At 42.0% G+C, this 25,130-nt stretch overlaps 2 protein-coding genes across 2 annotated transcripts; both read left to right on the forward strand.

Annotated features, from left to right (window-relative positions):
- Window positions 1-1,000: 1,000 nt before the first annotated feature.
- LOC308460795 (olfactory receptor 6F1-like) lies at window positions 1,001-1,999 on the forward strand (the record flags this gene model as incomplete). Its single annotated transcript, XM_080977330.1, has 1 exon — window positions 1,001-1,999. One exon carries the CDS (start codon window positions 1,001-1,003, stop codon window positions 1,997-1,999), a length of 999 nt encoding a protein of 332 aa, XP_080833456.1.
- Window positions 2,000-3,681: 1,682 nt separating this feature from the next.
- Window positions 3,682-7,961, forward strand: LOC308461494 (olfactory receptor 6A2-like). The gene is made up of 3 exons (XM_080978489.1): window positions 3,682-3,712; window positions 5,064-5,214; window positions 6,659-7,961. The coding sequence occupies exon 3, from the start codon at window positions 6,686-6,688 to the stop codon at window positions 7,655-7,657; it is 972 nt and encodes a 323-aa protein (XP_080834615.1). The 5' UTR covers window positions 3,682-3,712; window positions 5,064-5,214; window positions 6,659-6,685; the 3' UTR covers window positions 7,658-7,961.
- Window positions 7,962-25,130: the final 17,169 nt, after the last annotated feature.

The following is a 25,130-nucleotide window of genomic DNA, read 5'->3' on the forward strand; positions in this document are numbered from 1 at the left end:
AAATACACTCACATGTATGGGCTCTAAACAATTGGGACAACTGTATATACTTTTGCTATAATATGTGATCCCTATTCCATGGGACCACACAAGATCACAGCAGAGAGAAATGTCCTCCCTCCCCCACTGTTCCACAAGACCTGGCACTGCCACCTTCCCTTTTGGGTGCATAGTGGTCTGGACTGGGAAAATAATGGACTTCTCTTGCCCTATGTTGGACAGCAAAATAACACAAGCTTAAAGCCATTGATAAAATCCCATTAAAGCCATCATTGTCAGCATCCTAACACCAGGAAAATCTTTATGAAAAACATTACAAAGTGAAACTTTTCTAGAGCATCTCCTTGCTTAATAGGTTTAAAGTTTGGATATAGCCCTCATGACAACAGTGTACCATCGTAAGAATATGAAGCAAAGAAAAATCTCTGATAAATTTAATGAAAATAGAATTTTATTAATAAGTTGCTGGAATAGTAAACTTCAGGGGAACATATATTATTTTCATTAGTGTAAATTATGTTCCTATGATAATTTATTTTTGTGTTGTTTGGTTTTCTAATATATTTATTTTTTGCTAATGATATTAATATGCCAAAGATCCAGAGAAAAAGAGAGTAATTTTGCAAACAGAAATCAAAGCTTCTCTCTGCCCTTCTGGCTGAAAATGCAGCATGTATTCTAGACACCCACTAATTCTAGGCTGAAGACCTGTAACAAAAGTGTATAGAAAATATAGGTGTAAAAATGGACATAATAATATAAACTGATTTATGAATAGAAATCATTACAGTAAGACAAATTGATATTATATGAGAAGTAGTGATATTTCATTTGAAAAAGAAAGCATTTTGAACTAAAGTGCTAAATTAATAAAATCCTCTTACAATGAACTTTTGGCTTATATTTTTTTTTGTTAATAGTTATTCTATGGAGAGCATTATTAATATTTCTTCAAATAAGTGAGAGTATAAGAGCCACCATTTCCAATCACTAAGTTTTCATGAATGTTGTTTTGGCAGAAAAACACCTGATTCTGATGAGAGAAGGAAATGACTCCACTGTGAAGGAATTCATCCTTCTGGGTTTCTCTGGATCTCATGAACTACAAATCTTCCTTTTCATCCTCTTTTTCTTTATGTACATCCTGACAATCACTGGAAATGTGGCCATCATAGCTTTAGTGCGAGCCAGACGACAACTCCACACACCCATGTACTTCTTCCTCTGCAATCTTTCCTTCCTGGAGATATGGTACACATCAGCCTGTATTCCCAAGACTTTAGCAATCCTTGTGTCCAAGAGCCACCAAACCATCACCTTCACAGGGTGCATCACACAGATGTACATTGTTTTCTCCTTGGGATGTACAGAATACTTCCTGCTTGCTGTCATGGCTTATGACCGCTATTTGGCCATATGCCACCCATTGCACTACCACACCATCATGTCCAAAATGTTGTCTGTCCAAATGGCACTGGGATCTTGGATATGTGGCTTTGCAGCGATTTCGGTACCAGCCTTCCTTATTACCCAGTTGTCTTTCTGTGACTCCAATGTTATCAACCACTTCTTTTGTGACATTGTGCCTTGGATAGTCCTTTCCTGTACTGACACGTACACATTAGAAATAGCATGGTTCATACTTGCTGGTATTGTCATCATGGGCTCATGTGTGATAACTTTAATATCCTATGTTTATATCATCACCACAATATTAAAGATTGCATCTGCTGAAGGCCGTCAACGAGCCTTTTCCACCTGTTCCTCTCATCTCACAGTGGTGATAATATGGTATGGTTCCACCATTTTCCTACATATCACACCTGCCAAGCATCAGTCACTGGAATTGACCAAAACAGTCACTCTCCTGAATACTATTGTAACCCCTTTGTTAAATCCTTTCATTTACACACTCAGAAATACTGAGGTGCAAGAAGCTTTCAGGGCTACATTCAGATTCACAACTATGTTACAAATTAGCAGAAAAGACAGAGGCTGATGTTCTGTATATGTGTCATTTGCATGGTGCATGGGACATTTCCTGGCAGTGCACAGAATCATCTGTGCATTTGATGTAGGACTTCTGAATTGCTACAGTGTCCTTCCCTATTCTCACTGCTCTCTGTCACGACCATTCTTTATCATCCTCATCCATTTACTAAAGATGGAAGTATTAAACAGAAGCTTAAATCTCTCAAATTCACATCAAGTGAATTTCATTTCAAAGGGACTAAAGTAGGCATAGGCAAACTCCAGCCCTCCAGATGTTTTGAGACTACAATTCCCATCATCCCTGACCACTGGTCCTGTTAGCTAGGGATGATGGGGATTGTAGTTCCAAAACATCTGGAGGGTCGGAGTTTGCCTAAGCCTGAACTAAAGCATCCCTTTGACCCAATTCCAAATATCTGAGGAAAATAATTTTATATCTAACATTGTTTCAGAAATTGTTCTCAATACAGGGTTGGCCTTCCCCCTAAATAATGCTACATTCTCTGATTTCAACAGGTGTAGGAGAGCCCCAAGAATGTGCATTATGGCCCCAGGTGCAGTGAGCCCGAAATTGTTGGGGTTGGAGCATAGGAAGAAGTAATAAAGCCTACCACACTTCTGAGTGCAAGCACACCCAGTTCAAATAAAATGGAGGCTGATCTAAGGCAGGGTCAGATTTCACTCAGGTCCACTTCAAAAGTCCAGCCCCTTAGCTCGCCCATGATTGGTCAATTCACGGGCAAGTCCTGACAACCCCTGCAAATGATGGAGGAGATTACATTGTCCATTGGTCATGTGGGAACAGGAAGTTTCCCTCCCGACTCCCCCATGACTGCACCAGTCCACAACTCTCATTGCCACTGGAACGGTAAATTGACTTTTCAGAAGAAGGCAAACATCTCAGACTCATACCATGTCCCTCTGTGGATCAATGAGGAGAAACTGAAAGAAACTAAGACAAAGCAGTAAACTTATCATTGCTTCCCCTTAATTGTGTTTAACATGAAGGTCAACAGAATATGAATAAACATTTAAATGGTTTAATATGCATTATTTACGGACACTTCAAGCTTCATGTACATTTTTACTGAACTACTGTTGCTGCTACTATTTCCTTATCTCTCCATTGGTAATAGCACATACCCTCCAAATGCCCCAAAATTGCTGGGACTGCCACAGAAACAATTAAGCTATCACTGCCACAAGAAGTCCCAATTTAAGCTGCTCTTAAAGGGGCTTGCAGTTTTAGTGTAGCTGCAATTTTGTCCATGGCCCCTTTAATAGTAGCTTGGCTTCTCATCTTCTGCGCCGTCCATAAATATGTTATGCAGAGAGGAAGACAAGGGGGCGTGAAACAAACATTGATGGTGGAGGGCATTTTTGAGTTATGGTGTTTTCAGAGCCTGCAGGACCCAGTAGGAGAGGAGAGGGGAGGGGAGGGGAGGGGAGGGGAGAGAGCACTTTCAAAATGTGAGTCTACCCTACTAGGAGGCTGGAAGTATCTTGGCTCTCTCCCCTTCCCTCTTGTGCCTTCAGACCAGGGTTTGCCAACTTTTTTTGAGCCAGTGGGCACATTGGAATTTTGAGGAGGTGCTATGGGAACCAGTCACAAAAGGACTATTGTGTGGTCATGGCACAACACAAAATGGCTGCCATGATTTCATGGCATAACATGAAATTGATGCCACAATTAAAAGAGCAGAAAAAGAGACAGGTATAGGTATGCATCCATTACCTTCCTCCATCAATTGTGGGGGAGGGGTGCATCTATATAAGTCACCACTGCAGTCGCTCATGAAGAAAAGTTTTTTGCAGCTTCCCTTTCTTCAGAATGGGGTGGAGGGTGCATATCCATTCCTTATATCAAATGAAGCATGGGACTGCCTGAGAGGGTATGTTTAATAAAGGAGAAGTTGAACCAGTGCCAACAAGATCTGAACAGGAAGAGCTAATAATCTCTGATACACTATGTTTTTTTGAAAGGATATATATTTAGAACACTTGCAGGTGCCATACTGGGGGGCACCCTGGTGTCTGTGGGTGCCATGTTGATGCATTCTTCAGAACATACCCTCATAATGCTGTGGTGATTCTACAATGGTGGCTTAGTTGATAAACACCTCGCTACAAACTGAAACATACTACATTGGGGACAGGACCCAGTGGGGAGACCTAGATTCAAGCCATCACTCAGCCAGGCTCTGGTTTTTTTTGAACCAGTTACCAAATGTGGTTCTTTAGTGCACATTTCTCCTTATATAAACCATTGTGCAAGCAATTTCCAATAACAGGATGCATTTTTGTATGTTGTCTCAACTAATCTATGCATTCTAAAGCACATTTCTCCCTATTATATGTTTTTTGAGAATTTTGTTGTTGTTGGAGACCTAGGGTACTGTAGCCAAGCCAAGGTCAGTCGGCAAATGAAGCAAAGAAAGCTAAATCCCACTGATTTCAATAAAGTGCCGCCTTTCAAAATATTGTTAAATGTGTTTTATCAGTTCAGTAGAGAGGCAAATGTATGGTAACTGGAAGAGAAAAGAGAGAGGAGAAGGAAGGTGGAGGAGAGAGAAAGATACCTTGTTGCCATCATTAGCCACATTCTAAGTGGATCTCCCAGCATTCCATAAACTTATTAACGTAATAGGGCAGAGGTGGGATTTGTGACTAAGCAAAGCCATAAGAAGGAAATCTCTTAGGCTATGAGAAGTTAAAGCTCCAGGGTTCTGCTCATTTAGGATTTCTTGTTTGACTCTTTTGAAAAATTACATCACTCACATCTGAGCTTCTCATCATCTTGAAAGAGGACAGATGTAGAAGTGCTTCAATAAGAATTTTAGAACCGTCCGTGAACTGGAATACAAGAAAGGGAGGTATGAGGAGGTCCGGGAAACAAACTAAGGAAAAATAAGTAATAGAAAATCTGAGTGTTTTTAATCATTTTTATTTTGTAATTTTTTTTTCTTTTTCATTTTTTATTGTAATATTTTAAAAATCCTAATAAATATCTTATTAAAAAAAAAAAAGAATTTTAGAACCATCCAAGTATGGATTTCCTTATTTTTTTACAGTTGCCTTTAGAAAGCATGAAGAATGGGCCATTGAAAGGTCTACCTTCTCCAGAACTATTGCAATCCAATAACTAGTTAAAAAGAAGATGTGCAATGTAATTGTGTCTGTTCACAAGTAGGCATTGCTGAATCCAATGGGTCTTACTCTCAGGTAAGTGTGTACAAGATTTAAGTCTCAGGGTCCTAGATACATTGAAGCAGGACATGCTCCAGCCAAATTTAATAAGGTGCATTAACTCAATTTGAAGGCAGTTCACATTCACACTATACATTTAAAGCACTCTCCTGTCACTTTAACAGTGATGGCTTCCCCCAAAGAATCATTCAAGCTGTAGTTTGTTAAAGGTGCTGTGAGTTGCTGTGGGACCCCTCACAGAGCTACAGTTCCCAGCACCCTTAACAAATTACAATTCCTAAGATATTCTAGGAGAAATCAATGTTTCTCCTAGCAATGTTTTGCAAATATTATACAGTAAATGTATTGTGTGGATATGACCATAAATTTGGCTGAAACAGACCAATTATTTTTAAAAATATATATATTCAGAGTTGTGTTATAAGGATATGAAGAGATATTACAGAAACTGACAACCTGATTATGCCTGTGTTATTGTTTCCAAATCCAGTTTCATTAGAACTTGATAGCTTCAGCTTCTTTTTCTTCCTCCTCCACTAGCTGTCTGCATTTCAATAGGTCAGTGACAGCAGTGAGGTCATCATTTTTAGTTCATGTAGGTATCACATACTTTTAAGTACAACCCTATATTACATAGAGGTCAATTGGGAAATTCCTATTTGTCATGATATTTGACTGTATTCTGAATTAGCAGTGGAGTATTTTGGTAACATATATTACCTTTTTAGAGAGTTATGCTTTATCTCTCAATCTTGAAAACCATAGAGAATAGCTTGAATTGGTTTTATTATTAATTGAAAATATATAAATTGATGCTAGACTCACAATCACATTTCAACTAGAATAAAACCTGAAGTGTATTTTGACAGTCCTGTACTATGTATAGCATCCAGTACTGTCTTCCCAGCTCTACAACAGAAATTAGTGTTTGCCATGTGAGTTCAGGTTTCTCTTCCCCTTCCTTCAGCTTCTCATGCACATTCCAAAACCTGGTCCTGAAGGTCCCCCAACCTTCCAGAGCAGATTTTTGGCTGTATTGGGGTTGCAGTGAGGAGGAAAGAAATTTTAATCTCAGACCAGGAAATGGACCTTCAGCACACAATCAAAATTACAAGCCACTAGTAAATGCAAGTAAGATGTTCAAAATGAGCAACAGATGCTCTCCTGAATTGAAGAACAATAGCAAAGGCTGAATAAATCTCTGCACACATTTTAAAACGTCATTGAAATTGTTAATAATCACATGAGTAAGAATCTTGTGACTATTTTATTAGCTGCTGATCTACTTTTCATCTGATTTGCCCCGTTACTGATTTCAGAATTTCCAGATTGTTTTTTTAGACTATGCCATAATTACTAGTATAAGTGGATTTATTGATATGACTGATGTCACTTTGCATGAATCAGTTTCACCCCCACCCCAAGAATTGTGCTTAGAATACTCTGTTTTTATTAACAGCGGAAGCAGCAATTAACCTACAGAAGAATGTGGAACCAAACCTCACATGTAGAATTCATAATTATGGGTTTCCCTGAACTTCCACAACATCAGTTATATTTATTTGCATTTTTCAGCACCATCTACCTTCTAACTCTTCTGGAAAATGTCCTCCTCATTTTGACCATTTCATTGAACAACCACCTTCATACTCCCATGTACTTCTTCCTAGGAAATCTCTCTCTTTTGGAAATATTCTATGTCTCAGTAACAATGCCCAAATTGTTATCAAATCTGTTGTTGGGTGAGAAGACAATCACTTTGGAGGGCTGCATCACTCAGCTGTATTTTTTCTTATCTTTGGCTTCTTCTGAATGCTTTCTCTTGGCAACTATGGCCTATGACAGGTATTTGGCCATTTGCTACCCATTACATTATGCAACACTCATGAATCACAGAGCATTCACTGTCTTGAGTCTGGTTTCCTGGCTAGGTGGCTTCCTGGCTTCCTTTCCATCAGTGTTGATGATCTCCAACTTGCAGTTTTGCAGGAAAAATACAATCAGACACTTTTTCTGTGACCTCTCACCTTTGTTGAGGTTGTCATGCACCGACACTTCATCCATTGAGATGTTGGATTTTGGGGCAGCTTTAGCAGTCCTCATGACTTCACTGGCTGTCACTGGAACATCTTACGTATGCATCTTTTGCACAGTTGCAAAAATCCCCTCCGTCAAAGGGAAGCGGAAAGCTTTTTCCACCTGTGTCTCACACCTGGCAGTTGTTTCTATGTTCTATGCCACCACCATATTCATGTATGCACGACCCAAGGCCATTGGAACCTTTGATCTCAACAAGCTGGTGTCCATCCTCTACACAGTGGTGGCTCCGTTTCTCAATCCTATCATCTACAGCCTTAGAAACAGGGAAGTGAGGAAGGCCTTAAGGAGAGCTTTACATAACTCAGCCATGTTATCAAAATGTTTTCAAACAGAGAAGCTAAAGCCATCACAAAACTGAAAATTACCAAATTCAGATACCTTCTCCATTCACCATCAAGCTTCACATGATAACTTGTGCAATGATAAAATACATTGGAAACTACGAAAACATTAAGAGGTTCTGATATGTGGCCTCTGTGATTTCAGGGTGGGTTTCAGAAAGTTACATTTCATCTAAGTTTTAATTTGTATTTTTTTAATTGTTGCTATATTTGTATTGTTCCTGTTATACCTAATTGCAAATTCAAATGTATCCCTATCATGTTTTATGACTTCCTTGATATTGTATGTGGGCTGGAACTGGTCTGTGACCAAAATAATAAAATTCATTCATACATTTCATCAGGTTTTCCATCATACACTAAATCAGTTTATACAGTCTGATTTTGCGGATACTTCTTCCCATTTGTTGATTCCAAAATAAAGACATACCAAGCTGTCTAAAAGTTTCTGATTGCCAGGGTTTTTTTCTAAATAAAATGTAGAATTGCACAGTGAGATGTGATCTGAATTCCAATGGATAATGTACATTGTTGCAACCCTCCTGAAAATCGCATGTCTTCTGGTGTGGATAAGTGTTCCCACGTCACATCTTGGAAAGGCAAGAACATTCATTTATCTAACAGGAGATTTTGGATATACTGATAAAATATAGACCAGAACGATGTCAGACATGGAATGGATCCTTAAGGATCTCATGAAAGAAGTCAGTGAATTCATGCTGTCGCAAACTGTATGTAAATGAATTGCTTCCAGGAACCTAGGCTGCAACCTAGGTCAACTCTTCTAACTTGAAATCTGTCCATGTGAAAGCACCTTTACACCTTGATTCTAAACACATTACAGTGGTACCTCGGGTTAAATACTTAATTTGTTCCGGAGGTCCGTTCTTAACCTGAAACTGTTCTTAACCTGAAGCACCACTTTAGCTAATGGGGCCTCCTGCTGCTGCCACGCCGCCGGAGCACGATTTCTGTTCTCATCCTGAAGCAAAGTTTTTAACCCGAGGTACTATTTCCGGGTTAGCGGAGTCTGTAACCTGAAGCGTATGTAACCTGAAGCGTATGTAACCTGAGGTACCACTGGAAGCATGTCTCACATTTATTTGTAATATGCTGACAGATTCTGGTGCTAGTTTTCAGCAGTACAGCCCAATAGGTAGAGACAGCAGAAAATTTATAAGCTATGCCACAGGTTACTGTTTCACAAGTTCTTTCATGGAAAATGCCATCAGCACTGGTGTGCTAAAAAGACATATTCAAGCATTACAAAAGCCTAACCACAACAGTCCCACTCCCTTCATCCTGATCTTGCCACATTTAGTGGTGAGGCCTCAAGTGAGCTTATAAATATGCTCATCTGAATATGTGTATAACCCTCCTTTTAATCAGTGGTCCAAACACATGCGAAATCCCAAAACTGTGAAGCGCTTCAACTTGCCATTAAAAATGACAATGTGAGGGGTGGAGGGGCTGGGCCTGTCAGGCATATCTCCTCCACACATTGAATTTTGTAATGCCTTAAGAGTGATCAAAACTGGGAAGTCTGAGATTCAAATCATCATTCTGTGATGAAGCTCTCAAGGAAGGCTTGGGCCAGTCACTATCTTTCAACTCAACCTACCTTACAACTAGATACCTTCCAGATGGTGTTGGATTGTAACTCCCAACAGACCCTGCTAGCATGGACAATGCTCAGGGACAATGGGAATAGTAGCCCAGTGACATTTAATAAAGCATCATAGTAAAGGACAGGTGGCCATACACTCACCAAAATAGCGTTGTGTGCCAAATGGGGAGGCCTCATGGGCCTAATTAAACCAATAGGTTGTAGGCTCCCCACTACTGGTGTACAGGATTGCATTGAAGAGAATTAAAATGAAGATGGGCTGTGTCTGTTCACATGGCCTTGTGGTGCACCTATCAGCACCTCCATTCATGATAAGCCCTTAATGTAATTTGGTAAGAGCAGAATCCAGTCTCATTACCATTGAACACATACCCTCCAACATTTTTCCAATGAAAATAGGGATGTCCCATTCCATAATGATAATTTTATAATTTACATCCCACACATCTTATTGAGTTGTGCCAGCACTCTGGGAAATTTCCAACATATATAAAACACAATAGAACATCAAACATTTTAATAAAATCTTCCCTACACAGGATTGCCTCCAGATGGCTTGAGGGTTAGATAACTCCATACCCTCCAACATTTCTCCAATGAAAATAGGGACGTACTAAGGAAAAGCAGGACATTCCAGGATCAAATCAGAAACTGGGACAGCTTCTCTAAATCTGTGACATCTCCGGAAAATAGGGATACTTGGAGGGTCTGTCAATATATTAGTTAGCTGTTAGATATCTTGAGTATATACACTTGCTTTGTAAATTCAGAACATATTGATTTCAATAGGATATTTCTTCCCAATATAAATATTATCTTCAGGAGAAGGATTTTCTTCAGAATCCCAGTGAGGGAAAATACTGTATTTTTTGCTCTATAAGACTCACTTTTTCCCTCCTAAAAAGTAAGGGGAAATGTGTGTGCGTCTTAAGGAGCGAATGCAGGCTGCACAACTATCCCAGAAACCAGAACAGCAAGAGGGATTGCTGCTTTCACTGCGCAGCAATCCCTCTTGCTGTTCTGGCTTCTGAGATTCAGAATTTTTTTTTCTTGTTTTCCTCCTCCAAAAACTAGGTGCGTTTTGTGGTCTGGTGCGTCTTATAGAGCGAAAAATACGGGTATATTAAATTTCCCCTTCATACCTGCTGCTATTAATACTTTGAAAAGAGGGCAGGGTTTTTTGGTACACATTTTACATCACATTTATCTGATCCACATTATGTTTTGATCCACTCATTTGTTTTTGATCCACCCATATGTTTAATGGTTCTAGTATATACAGTGAAACCATTATCCAAGATAAATTAGGGAGTGGTTTGTGAAATACCCTTCTATTAATTGTCATATATGTCTATAGTGTACCTTGGATTCAAACACCAGCTTCTAGCATCACACCCAAACAAAAACCAGGAAATCAAATTGATTTGGGTCTTAAATAGAGACTGATCATTGCAGGAATGTTACATCATCTGTTTTCATAAGATACTGACCAGGAAATAAAACAACTATTGAAGACACAACCTAAGTTTTGTGAACTTTGAGGAGATTCAGCAGCTGCAGGACTGTTTCCTAGTGATTCGTAATCCAACAGTGAGTAAATGAAACTGATATGCTACATTCTGCTTCAAAGAGCAGAAACTAGACCAACCTGTTTGACCACAAATACAAAAGCTAGACCAGTAGTTATGTGGGCTTTTGACTGCTGAAGGAAGTACGTTGACATGATGACTGCCAAATGAGGTGACAAATGGAGATAAGTTTAATGCATTTAACAATGGAAAATGGGGATCTGTCAATCCCCTCCCATATCCTCCTTCAGCGAGCTTTGTTTTGATAAGCATGGAGACATTTTCATTCTGAAACCAACTTTTTTCCTTATAAAAAAAAGTTCATTTTTATTCCTGCACTGCTATTGATCCAATGTTGCTATATAGAATTTTAATGGTAGGATTTTGTGTTTTTTTTAATTGTCAGTTGTTTTAAGGACTGTTATTCTTATGTTTCACAAGCTGTTGAGTCTAATGTATTACTTAACAGTATCTAATTAATAATGACTAATGTCTTTCTTTCTTTCTTTCTTAACAAAGAAAAAAGAAAACCTTTTCCATTTACTGTCCTCGTATTTATCTTGCGATCTGTGAAGAAAAAACCTGCAACAATTCCTCTCCCACCTTTCCTCCATCTGGTTATACTACTCTCACATAGCAACGTCAGAATTTCTAAGCTTACATCTTGCTTAGTGTGTCTGAACAGATTTATGTTCACCTGTTTGCATATTCATATACTGTACACATTTTTCATTAGACAGCAGTTTTGCAAGATTCAGCTCTGGTCAAAAATCTCTGTGTCTACATTAAGAAAATAATAATAATAATCTGCATCAAAAATGTATACCATACTCCTAGGATATAGGAGGAACTTTGCTCTTACTTTCACATCAATGAGCAGTTAAGTTGGAGGCAAGTCACATTGACTGGATGTTCTACTGTGAATGCTAGCACAGTCTTATTATGTGTGTTTACTGAGAAGTATGTTTGTGTGTGTTTAGTGGAGCCTACACTCTAGTGAGTTTGTTTAGGTTTGCAGCCTTAGGCTATGCTGTTGTTCTGCCTATATTATTGTTTTCAATGCTGAATATACTTCTCCCCCCCCCCCAAAAAAAATGACCCCTGAATTTTTAAATTTTATTGATATTGATGCTGCATTTTATGTTGTATTTTATGCTGTTTTATGCTGTTTTTAAGTCGCATTTTAATCAATGTTTTATATTTGCTGTTAGCCACCCTGAGCCTGGTTTTTAAACTGGGACGAGTGGGGTATAAATAAAAATTAAAAATAAAATAAAATAGATGCAATGTACCAAGAGCATTATTCTTCTGATGTCTGACTAACTTAAGTGCCAGCACTTCAAAGCACATATCTGGATTTTCAAACTGAGATGAACTGCGAAAAAATAATCTCTAGACTGAAAGAGCACCTCAGTCTAGCCATATTTCCTACAAAAAAAGCTGTAAACAGTGTCAACCTATAAAATCATTAAACTTTGTTTTATTACGCAGCGTCCCTTTAATTGCAACTTCTTTCTAAAAATGAAACTTGTGCAATTAATCACCCAAGGGCAGCTACCTAGACGTTAATGAGATGTGTCTCTCCAGATGATTTTTCTTGTAAATTCCTTGTTCCCTAATAATACTTCTGAGAATTTTGACTCTGGGCAGCAATGATTGGGTCCACAGTGACTAATTCAGCTTCAAGCCCTGTGGATCAGAAACGCTGAGATTTTGATTAATCTCCTGAGATACTATAGCAACATACAATGTGACATTTCTGTAACTCTAATGGGGCCCACAGAGAGCTGTTAGCAAAGAAACTTTTTTCCCTAAGACAAAATGCAGCTCTAAGCAGGGATCTCACTTCATGCTACTTTCAAAAAAATATCCTAGCACTGACAAACATTAGACAAAAAAGGATATAGGTTTTGTGTGAAATATGCTTCTATCTGTGTCTGGCAATGGACATACACATGCAGTGAATTTCTGCTTTTATACAAGGACACTATGTCATCATTTAAAATGTAATCCGGCATCTCAGCACTCAAAGGAATGGCACTCTGAGTCACAGTGATTACATCCCTGCTTCCTGTCACATGGCCAAAATAAACCTCTTCTGCATGGCTGAAATTTACACAAATTAACACACTATGTCAGAGTTGCTGTGCACATTTCAGTAAAATAAATGATAGTTTGGTAAAATAAATGATAGTTTGTGTTCTGCTTCCTCACCTCCACCTCTACCTCCACCCCAGAGCAGCCGGCAATATTTGACCAAGAGGTTATTTTTTAATTAAATTTATATACCCGCCCCCACTTTGCATGGTGGTTCACAGTATAAAAACACAAAATTAACCACAACCCCCCGACACACACAGTCATATTTTAAAGGCCATAGATGGTTTAATCAGTCAAAGGCCTGGGAAAAGAGGAATGGTTTTGTCTGGCACCCAAAGATATGTAATGAAGGTGTCAGATGAGCCTCCCTTGGGAGAGCATTCCACAAACCAGAAGCCACACCCTCTGGACCTCATGGAGGGGACACAGGAAGAAGGGCCGCAGAATATTATTGCAGGATCTGGGTGAGTTCATATGGGGAGAGGCAGTCCTTCAGGTACTGTGGTCCTGAGAGATTGAAGGCTTTATAGGTCAAAAGTGGTGATTTAATTTGGACCCATAAACTAATTGGCAGCCAGTGCAGTCAGGCCATGATTGATGTAGTATGTTCAAAATGCCGTGCCCCAGCAAGCAACCTGGCAGCTTAATTCTGCAACAGCTGAAGTTTCTGAACTGTCTTCAGAAGCAGCTCCACATATAATGAGTTGCAGCAATCTAACCTAGAGGTTACCAGAGCATAGACAACAGTAGTTGGGCAATCCCTGTCCAGATAGGGGTGCAGCTTGGCTGAAGCTGATGGAAGGCACTCTGTGCCACTGAGACCACCTGAGCTTCAAGCGACATTCAATGGATCCAGTAGTAGCTCCAAGCTGTGTACCCAGGCCTTCAGAGGGAGTGTAACCCCACCAAGGGCAGGCAACATCCCATCAATCTGGTTGAGGGAACCTTGCACTAAGCTACTGCTGGATTCAGAGGAGCAGTGGGAAGAACCAGCTGGGGAGCCTACAAGGAAATCCAAAAGGGAAGAAGGTGTAGAGCCAGGGGATTGGTGGTGAGATGACAATGAGTGGTCATAGGGACAAGAGGGAGCAGACTGGGGAGGAGGAGGTATCAGGAACTAAAGAGGTAACAGTGTTGTGAGAAGGGAGAGGCTGTGGCAGAGAGCAGTTCAGAATCAGAGGCTGAAGTGGAGGATGAAGAGGAGGGGGTGGACTAGAGGCAGGTTTCTGAAGAAGCCACGGGGTCTCCCCCAGCTGCACTGACCTCCCTCCTGGTCTCCCAGAACCCACAACGGCATGAAGAGGGTGGAGTAGAAACATACAGATTGGGAAGGCCCCAGGAGAGGAGTAGACTTAGGGAACTGTAGGAAGGCAGGGACTTTTGGTCCTGGCAACTGCCTCATTAGGGTAGGATCTACTGAGAAGAACTGTTGTGCTCTATAGGCCTGAACTGTTTTGTTTCTTTGAATAAATAGTTAACTTCACTGACACCTTGTGAGTTGTTGCTGACCTGTTCCTGACATATGCCCTGATATGACAGGCTTTCTGTGTTCCTATGTGTTCATTTATATGGGAAAACAAACACATTTAGTAGTCCTGCTTCATAGTCTTGATGTTAAGTGTGTAACAATTTACAGTGGTACCTCTGGTTACAAACAGAAACCGTTCCGGAGGTCCGTTTGTAACCGGAAACCGCTCGTAACATGAGGCGCCATTAGTGAAAGCGCGCCTCCCGCTGTGCACTGGCCTACAGCACAAGATTTCTGCTCACATCCCGGGGCAAAGTTTGCAACCGGGAGTGGCTACTTCCAGGTTACCAGAGCTCGTAACTCACAGTGTGCGCAACCAGAGGCATTCACAACCAGAGGTACCACTGTATGGCTATGCCTTCATAAGTACAGCTGTGCACTCAATGTCTCCATTGTTATTGATAATCATACTCTTTCCATGAAGATGGGGAAGGGGATGATTACTTAGGACATCACTGTCCCTGAGTTAATGAACATGGGGACAGTAACATCCCAAACAGGATTCGAAAGTTAGCATCAAATGTGGGAGTTCTTCCTGCAGCAGCTGGCCTTCCCCACTCCTTCATGTAAACATCTCTGCTCGCTCTATCCTCCTGACTGTGAAACTGTGTGTTAGATTTTTTTTTTTCATGTGATAAAGCTTTTTAGGTAATATATTTGAGTGAGAAGCTGCAGCTAGCAGAGGAGTTTTTAAAATGATAATTAAGTAGCAACTAGTTAATAAGACTTGATTAAAAAATAATTATGATTTTGGCCTAGTGGAGCCAGAGGCTAGGCAAATGCACACATTATTGGTTAAAAAAAATTACCTCCCTGCTTCATCAAGTAGCTGAATTCGATTTTACAGTCATACTGTGTTAATTAATTGAAAGCTATGTGTAAATTCCCTTCTGAGGGCTGTAAACTGGCTGGAAGCCTAGAATATTCCCATTCCACTCATGAAATAAAAGGTAAGTTTAGAAACAAAGTTATGTGCAATGGTAATAGGACCTACTGGGAGCTATTAGTGGAAACAATGTTGGGGAAAGCTTAGCTCCAAGTCGGGATCCCATTGAGGGTGATTAAAAAGTAAAAGGAGCTTGATGAAATTAACTTGAATGAGCAAGACCAGAAAGGAAAAGGAAAACAGTTACCACCAAAGTGTATTTAGGAGGCAAAGCTGGGCAGGCTAGATGTCAGGTCACTTAATTGTCTCTCCTGAGGACAGCGAAGCAACTGTTGATAAATTCCTTTAGACTTCTAGAGAGTGAAGGAATGTTTGCATTAACATTGCATTGAAAATGGTGCTTGAGCAAAGGGGAGCATCTCCCCAGCAGGAAAGACCTTTGTGCTTTTAGCATGATTCGGTGGAAGGAAGCAAAGCAAGCAAGCAGCATTTCAAACAAGTAGTCTCTTGATCACAGAAGGATGCTGAAAAACACAATTTTATGTAGGTACCTAGTTTAAATGCATATTCTACCCTTCATCCTAAGGCAGGGATAGCCAGCATGGTGCCTACAGGTACCTACAGCTACTTACATTCCTACAGTTGACTCCTTCATAGACCTCAATGTCCCCACTTCCATTTCCCCACTGAAATTAGGTTTGTCGTCAATAAACTAGATTGTGGGGGAAGGGTGCCTGGTTGTCAGGGCTGAGGAGTTGTTCCATCTTGCAAATATTCCCATTGGCCCCAAAAGGTTGGTGGGTTACAGCATTAGGCACTATATATAGTAGATAGCTGCCAAAACAAATAATTTAAATAAAAATAAAACCTTAAAACTAATAAGTCAGACAATCACAATGTTTGCCATATCTGAAGATATAAAAACTGTATTAGCAGAAATGGACAAAATGGCCTTCTTCAACAGAACAGCTGGGGTCCAGACCTACACTGTTCAATAAGGAGGGGGGTACAAATCAGGAGGGAATTCCAAATCATTGGGCTCACAATATTAAATGCATGATTCCTGGTAGATATGAGCCATGAGCCATGGGGGACCACTAACAGCAACTCTTTTCAAGGCCTTGTATTGAAAGCAATCCCACATTCCAAGTTCCAGGCCTCAGAAACAAGGATAACAGACCAAGTTTCATAGCTAATAAACTGATACACTAATTGTACCAGTATGTGTGTATGGTCTGGCAACACCCTAGAAACACTAGCTTTCTCCAACGAATCCTGGAAACTGTAGTTCCCACCTCACAGTGCTATAATTCTCAGCATATTTAGCAAACTACAATTTCTTGGCTTTTTTTGACAGAAATTCATCTTTCCATGGGTGGATGTGGCAGTTTCCTCTGAGATCTAGAACACAGAGTGTTTGGCATAAAAACTGAAAGGAGAGGTTAAAGCAACTAAGCTATCTTTTGCGTCATGCAGTATAAGCAGGGGTGGAAATTAAGATAGGCATTGGTCAACCCTTGCCAGGATTGGGAAGCTGTGCCCCTCCAGGTCTTGTTAGACTACAACCCCCAACACCCCTGACTTTTGGCCATGTTGACTGAGGCTGGTGGGGGTTTCAGTTCAGCAATATCTGGAGGCCAGAGCTTCCCTATCCCAGACATGGTGGCATCTTCAGTGTGAAGTAATAGCTTCCCAATCTACCCCTGACTACCAGCTGACTAAAGGGAACATCCCTTTGGCCATGGGTGCTTCCCCCCTCTTTTATAATACGGAAGCTGACCCCCCCACACACAAACAAACCTCTTTCAAATCAAGATCAGAGACAGGCAGGCTAGAAATAGGTATGTTTTTCTTTCATGTGTCAGACTGATTTTCAGACAGTTTTAAAGCACTGGCAAATTTAGGAATGAAACTCTGAGGCTGTGTCCTCATGCAGTTTTTGATTAAGCATGTTCTCCTTCATGGACAGCACGTGTTGCGGTGGGGTCTAACAGGACACCCCCTCTTGGTTACTGGGCTGGACCATCTGGATGGTCATGACTGTGATTGGGCCAATTTGGGTTGTTGGGGAAATTTTGATGTTACCATTTAGAGGGTTGGCCCGAAGGTTATATATTCTTGGCATGCAGCTTTTTTCAGTCTCTTTTGCTGCATGCATTGGCTCGCCCGCCCACCCTCCCTAATTTAGGGCTGTTGCATTTGACATTGCTATGCCTGTCATGGGGTCATCTGCTTTTGGGGCAGGGGCCTGGCAGGAATTTTGTCCATTTGGCAGATTGGCTGGTACCATTTGGTTTTTGCCTACTGCATAGCAAATCATTACAACTTGTAAGGTTGCTGTTAGGCATTGGTTAAAATTTGGTTGGTGGAGGGGTAAGGGTTGGTTGTGCCTGCCCCTGCAATGCTGCTGCTGCAAGGGAATTCCATTAAAGGAATCCAGGGGTTTGCCATGCTTTTGTCCGTATCCCTGGCAAGGGGCTAGAGCCGTGCAAGCCCCTGGGAGCATGCGGGGAGGGGTGACAGTATGGTGCCCAGCCCCATTCTCTCCCCAATATTGTTTTCCCTTACTGGCTTTCACTGGAATCCGGAAGTCAGTTCTGTCCCGGGGCGAGGACAGATAGTCGTAGCCAATGCCTAAGCAACCACTCACATTATGTATTTTAATAAAGTTGTGGCCAAAATTATGCCAAAAACCTAAAACAAAAATTCCGTGTGAATTGCGATTTATTTGGGGGTGGTTTGGGGACCTCGACACGCAACTGCTGATTCTGGGTGCTGCTGAACTACAGTCACTGGATGGTATATTCAAATACTGACAAGATTAAAACCAGGACACTTGGTGGCAGCATAGAATAAGAAACGGACCCTAGCTGACATACCTAGCAACTGAATTACATTATTATGATGTTATTAAGGCCTACTTGGATTATAACAGCATTTTTATTGGGGGGTGAATAGTTGCATTTATTTTTCTCCCAAACGAAGCCCATTCCAACACAGAATTAGCTACAGGAAAGGCTTTGTGACTAACACTGAAATCCTGTTCATGTTAATTCAGAGCTCTATTCCACTGTTTTTAATAGGGCTTAAGTATGTTCAGAATTGCAAGCTAAGGCCAATTCTGTGCACACCTTCTTGAGAGTAAACCCCATTGAATGCAGTAAATAATAGTATTGTGCTTGCCAATCCCCTCATTTTCTTTTTTCCCCTCCTCTTTTTACAATTTGTGGGTCTTTAATGAGAGCTTGCCCTGTAGAAGGGATGCTTGCCTCTTTAATGTGAAAAGATTCACCTGTGACTTCTGTAGATCAATTTATTGTTAAAGGCACAAGAGCAGGCCCAGTTATTTTCCTTGTTGTCAATACTATTTTTGCTGTGCCATATTGGATGCTGCTATACACCGTGATTGGGTTGTCTGAAACCAATGGACGATGAAGCAGCAAAGCATGCAGTATTTGGGAAGTTGGATCTTCCTAACAGAGGGTCCATGTTGTGCTCGGCCCCCGAAACTCTTCCTCAACCGGCTTGTGGGCAGGGCTTGCCCCGCTCCAAGCCGGTGGTGCCACAGTCATGCCACTGGCCTTTAGCCAATTGGTATCGTGGCAAAGGTTGGGGGTATCTATTTGGCAGTGCAACGTAGGGACCTCCTTTTGCTTCACACTGCTGAACACCCACCCGTTAATTAGGTCGTGTTTGGCCTTGCTTTGGACTTTGGTTGGTCGCCTGTTTTGGAATGGGGGCCGGGTAGGAATTTTTCCCAATATGGCAGATTGGCTGTGGCCACTTGGGTTTTGTCTACCTCTTAGCAATCGTCACAACTTTGCAAGGTTTGTAAGGCATTGGTTTAGGGGAATGTGGGGAGGAGTGGTGCGGCTATCACCTGCCCCTTCAATGAATAGGGTATTCCGTTAAAGGAATCCAGGGGTCTGGATCTCGTCCAAAGCCCAGAGAGGGGCCAGAGCCATGCCAGGACCCCCGGGAACCTCATGGGTGAGACCTGTCGATATACACTGACGGACATCCCCCGCTGGTTGTTTACCCTTACAGGCTTCCTGCAGGGTGGGGCAGGAGCCAGATATAGTTTGATATCAATGCCTAAGTCAATACCAGTCACATTTGTGTATTCAATAAAGTTGTGGCCAAAAATTTCCCATTAACATTTAAGCTAAATTCTGTCTCCACTGTGTCTTTATTTCCATGGGGGATGGGTTTGGGGGCTCGAAGCACAAATACTAAATCAGACCAAAGGCCCATATAGTCCAGCATCCAGTGGTCAACCAGATGTCAATCGGAAGCCTGCAAGCAGGACCTGAGTGCAGCAGTGCTTTCCTGACCAGGGATTTCCAGCAGCTGGTATTCAGAGGCATACTACCTATGACATTAGTACATAGCTTACGTCTGTTAATCATTGATAGCTTTATCCTCCATGAATTTGTCTTTCAAAGCCATCCAATCAACTATGATAGTTTTTGCTTTTACACATCTCCTGCCTCCCAAATTTTCTTTTCACCTATACATTTTTAAAGCAGTCTGATTTGATATAAATTTATATCATAAAATATCCCAGACACAGAGCAGAATCTATGTCAAGGACCTGATTGGTTTTGGGGGTTGGAGGGCATGGCAAGAAGAGAGAGGAAAGGAAATGTGTTCAGGGAGCAAGCCTGTTGTCAAATGTTTTGTGTTGTAAGCTGTAAAAGCAGCGAGGGAGCAAAGGTGTTCCCACTCCCCTTGAAAACATATTTGAAAGCTTTTCCAACAACAACTAAATAAACAAGAAAGAGAGCACATATCAATCTAAGCATGTTTACTTAGAGATAAATAAGAGAGTAATAGAGATAAATAGAGAGTAATAAAATTTATTTCCATTTAGAATTGAATCATCTATCATTCATCATGTGACTCTCCATTATTTTATTAGACAATTGAATAAATCTAAATAAACATGCATATGATAAAATCCCCCAACCCCCGCCAGTCTCCCCTGCATGAAGCTAGGACCCCCCAAAAGTAGTTGTGTAATTAAAAGAAGATGAGAAAAATCAGCAAAGCAATTCTGTGTCTAATTGAACAATTCCTTTAAATAGGGTCTATTAATGAAGTTTACACTTTTGACAACCAGTCTGATGCTTTTGCAAAAAAATATTCCTAGACACAAGACTTTTTAAATTATTTTTTAATCCCTTTCAGTCTCCCATCTCGAGGCTAAGTACAGCAAACTGTACATTTCCACCCCTCTCTCCAAGGCTGGATTATTTACTTCTGTGTGCTTGTGTATCTGTGTCTCCCTTGTACCTATTAGGGACTATTCTCATGCCTTTCTTTTGATATCTATGCTACTGATTACTTCTGCCATTTTAATTTTAGAGAAAGTGTTTAATTTAAAAAGGATCTATACTATAGAATAACAATGGTAACAATACATTGAAGACAAGTAAATATTTTGGGAAGGGTGGTCCCAGAGCCCTAGAGCCACCATCCCAAAGAGGATAAAATGGGAGGACTTTGGTACTCTTTTGTCCTCCTTCCCCCAATGTCTTTCTCTCTATCTGAGCCGGCTCCCTGCCTGTTATGTTATATGTGGGGAAACCCCTGTGGGGTTCCTCTCCCTGTAAAATCTTCAAGCTGTTCCTGTGCACGCCTGACAAATCCGCCCCATTGTCAAAATTTATCTTTCCCCCCACCTCCAGTCTCCGTTGTTGTGTGTCCTGGCTGAGGGGAAAAACATAAGATGGGTGGCCATTGGTCAGGGATGGTCTAGTTGAGATTCCTGCATTGCCACAGGGGTTTGGCTAGATGGCCCTCAGGGGCCCTTTCCAACTCCACAATTCTCTGGTGCAGGCTTGTGCAGAGTTTTAGGTACAAGTTGGATGCAAGGGTGCATAGGATTGCAGCCCATTTTATGCACCTTCGGCTCAGGAATAAGTCCCACTGATCATGATGAGACTAGATTGCTGCTGTGCAGTCCTCTTTTTTAAATAAATGTTTTCCTTTTCAGATATTACAGAGCATGGTGAAAGCACAATAAATAAAACCTCCCTTTCAGTAGTTTCAAGCACTACTACAGGTTCCACATAATTATCTGTACTGCATTGTTTACTGTGACAGCACCTGCACTTTGGAACTCCCGGCCTATTGCAACAAAGCACATGCCTTTGCTAGACTCTTTTTGGGCACCTGCTAAAAGCATTCTTCTTTAGGCAAGCATACCTAGATGCTTAGGAAGTTGAAGTAATTTTAATCTTAATATTTTAGCTTTTGTATGTTTTAAAGTAGAATTGTGTTTTCTAAAGAATTTTTTACTGCTGTGGTGTTTCTTTTGTTTTGGTAAGCCACTTTGTAGGTATTTAAAAATAAAGTTTATTAAATAAATAAACAATAAATATAAATAAAATAACACAAGCCAAAATACAATCCATCCTGTAGATTTAAGTATCTGTCCATAGTTGCCTACTTCTTATCAGAGGCCCAGAATCCACATTCCTTTCTAAGAAAATATGAAATAACGTAAAACCACTTTTGTAGGCAAAATAAAATAAAATAAAAATAAATCAATGGGGGGTGGTGACAAGAAATTTTCCGCACCGGGTACCACCTGACCTTCCTACGCCTCTGATGCCACCATGCTCATTTGTACATCTGCACAACTATTTCACTGATGCACCATATTGTAGCTTTTGTTGTCTTCAGGCAAAAGGGCTAAGACTGGATACAGATAATGACCGCTCCCCGCTTAAAACGGGGGGTGCCCTTTGCGTGGATGCGCGCAGCCCCTAGATCTGGAGCGGCTCCAACAGCATAGGCTTGGTTTGCCTTCCCTCAGGTGGGATACCTGGAGGTCTCCGCCTACCTCAGTCAGTTGTCCAATCCCACCTGGGGGAAGCGTTGCCAAGGAGACCAGGCCAGGTAGGGGAGGGATTACCTGCCCACACAATAGAGGGAGGATCTTACCTGGGAATCCTCGGGTGGCGGTATCAGGCCTTGGGCGGAATCCTTTAGTCCATCTTCCTCTTTGCGGCGGCGATACCAGGGTTCCCCGTTAAAGGGGTTTCTGAAGGGAGGCTTTGACCGTACGCCGAAAGGTCGTCATTGCTCTCCCCTGCGGCGGAGGCGTAACAGGGGCAGCTATCTCTGCTTGAACATATGTTGTCCAGAGCCGGCCCATCCCCCCCCCCACACTGGATAACCCTGATGCTCCCTAGGTCCCCGGCTGGGGACTGGGGAGGGAGAACGCCCAATGCCTGAGCCAAGGTCTACCCACATTTGAAATTTAATAAAGTTGTGGCCAATTTAATCCCATAGCACGTTGTCATGAGTCGTTATTCCACATGACGGGGGGACCGTGCGGGATCTGGGGACTCCGTCTGTCCATGCAATGACCGCTCCCCGCTTAAAACGGGGGGCGCCCTTTGCGTGGACGCGCGCAGCCCCTAGATCTGGAGCGGCTCCAACAGCATAGGCTTGGTTTGCCTTCCCTCAGGTGGGATACCTGGAGGTCTCCGCCTACCTCAGTCAGTTGTCCAATCCCACCTGGGGGAAGCGTTGCCAAGGAGACCAGGCCAGGTAGGGGAGGGATTACCTGCCCACACAATAGAGGGAGGATCTTACCTGGGAATCCTCGGGTGGCGGTATCAGGCCTTGGGCGGAATCCTTTAGTCCATCTTCCTCTTTGCGGCGGCGATACCAGGGTTCCCCGTTAAAGGGGTTTCTGAAGGGAGGCTTTGACCGTACGCCGAAAGGTCGTCATTGCTCTCCCCTGCGGCGGAGGCGTAACAGGGGCAGCTATCTCTGCTTGAACATATGTTGTCCAGAGCCGGCCCATCCCCCCCCCCACACTGGATAACCCTGATGCTCCCTAGGTCCCCGGCTGGGGACTGGGGAGGGAGAACGCCCAATGCCTGAGCCAAGGTCTACCCACATTTGAAATTTAATAAAGTTGTGGCCAATTTAATCCCATAGCACGTTGTCATGAGTCGTTATTCCACATGACGGGGGGACCGTGCGGGATCTGGGGACTCCGTCTGTCCATGCAATGACCGCTCCCCGCTTAAAACGGGGGGCGCCCTTTGCGTGGACGCGCGCAGCCCCTAGATCTGGAGCGGCTCCAACAGCATAGGCTTGGTTTGCCTTCCCTCAGGTGGGATACCTGGAGGTCTCCGCCTACCTCAGTCAGTTGTCCAATCCCACCTGGGGGAAGCGTTGCCAAGGAGACCAGGCCAGGTAGGGGAGGGATTACCTGCCCACACAATAGAGGGAGGATCTTACCTGGGAATCCTCACTTGGCTCCAGAGATTCTCCCACCCTACCCACCCTCAGTTAATGTCTTATTTGCAGGTTAACTTTTCTTCACAGGTTTTGCAGGTTAACTTTTCTTCGCAGGTATGCGGGCGCTGCTACGTTAAGGTCGCTGTTAAAGGGCCGGAAAGGAATTTCCCTGCATTGGCAGGTTTCGCCTTTCCCGTAGCAAAACGTCACAACTTTGGCGGTATCAGGCCTTGGGCGGAATCCTTTAGTCCATCTTCCTCTTTGCGGCGGCAATACCAGGGTTCCCCATTAAAGGGGTTTCTGAAGGGAGGCTTTGACCGTACACCGAAAGGTCATCATTGCTCTCCCCTGCGGCGGCGGCGTAACGGGGGCGGCTATCTCTGCTTGAACGTATGTTCTCCAGAGCTGGCCCATCCCCCCCCACACACTGGATAACCCTGATGCTCCCTAGGTCCCCAGCTGGGGACTAGGGAGGGAGAACGCCCAATGCCTGAGGCAAGGTCTACCCACATTTGAAATTTAATAAAGTTGTGGCCAATTTAATCCCATAGCACATTGTCATGAGTCGTTATTCCACATGACGGGGGGACCGTGCGGGATCTGGGGACTCCGTCTGTCCACGTAATAAACCAACCTTCTTGAAGCAAAATAGGCCTGGGTTTGCCAATGTTTGATTGCACAATTCTATGCAGGCAGCCTACATAGGATTAAAATGCCTCTCCACTTTCCCATCTCTTATTTGATTTCACAGTTCATACAATACAATAAAGCCAAGGTTTGATGCACAGTGCATATTTTAATGGTATCTAGTTTTGAATAATATTCTTTTCTCTCTTCAGCTCTACATTTTTTGTATTTGTTGTCTTCCCTAAAAACAAATAACCCTTCAAATAATCAACTGGGTCAAATAAATCATCAAAGCTCATGTACCAAATGACTGCAAAAGTCTGACAAATTATATTTCTGTCATTCAGTTCTAACAGGCAACTTACAGATTGTGTGCCTCCTCCATGAGAGGGTCAAAGGGTGGCAACATGAGAATGGACATTTTCTGTGGTAGCTCCCTGCTCTCCTCTTCTCCCAGGCCTTTGGCTAAGTAAACAATCAATGGCCTTTAAAGCTGGGCAGTGGGTATTGTTTTTCTTTGTTATGATGGTATGCATTTTTTGCATTTTTATACAAAAATACTGCCCCATGATCCTCAGATGAAGGACAGTATAGTAATTTAATTAATTAATTAATTAATACACATGATGCTAAGCTATGGTTATTATTAATCAAGGTTTATAAACCAACAACAGGCTTCAGAGTGTGGTTTCTTCATGCTTAATCAATGATGCTTAAGCCACCAGGCCAGGATGAAACCATGGCTTAGCATTAAGTGTGAACCAGGCCTGTGTTTTGAGCCTGTAGATTTATCTTGTTAATAGGAAGGTAATGTTAATCTATGCAATGATTCAGTCACATCCTACATTGTGCAATCACTTGAACCACCGATACATTTATTAGAAGAAAA

This window comes from Podarcis pityusensis (assembly GCF_964106645.2).
Source record: "Podarcis pityusensis genome assembly, chromosome: 13".
Taxonomy (NCBI): domain Eukaryota; kingdom Metazoa; phylum Chordata; class Lepidosauria; order Squamata; family Lacertidae; genus Podarcis; species Podarcis pityusensis.

Excerpts from the sequence above, each read along its gene's own strand:
- LOC308461494 (XM_080978489.1), top strand. The coding sequence starts at position 6,686 with ATGTGGAACCAAACCTCACATGTAGAATTCATAATTATGGGTTTCCCT.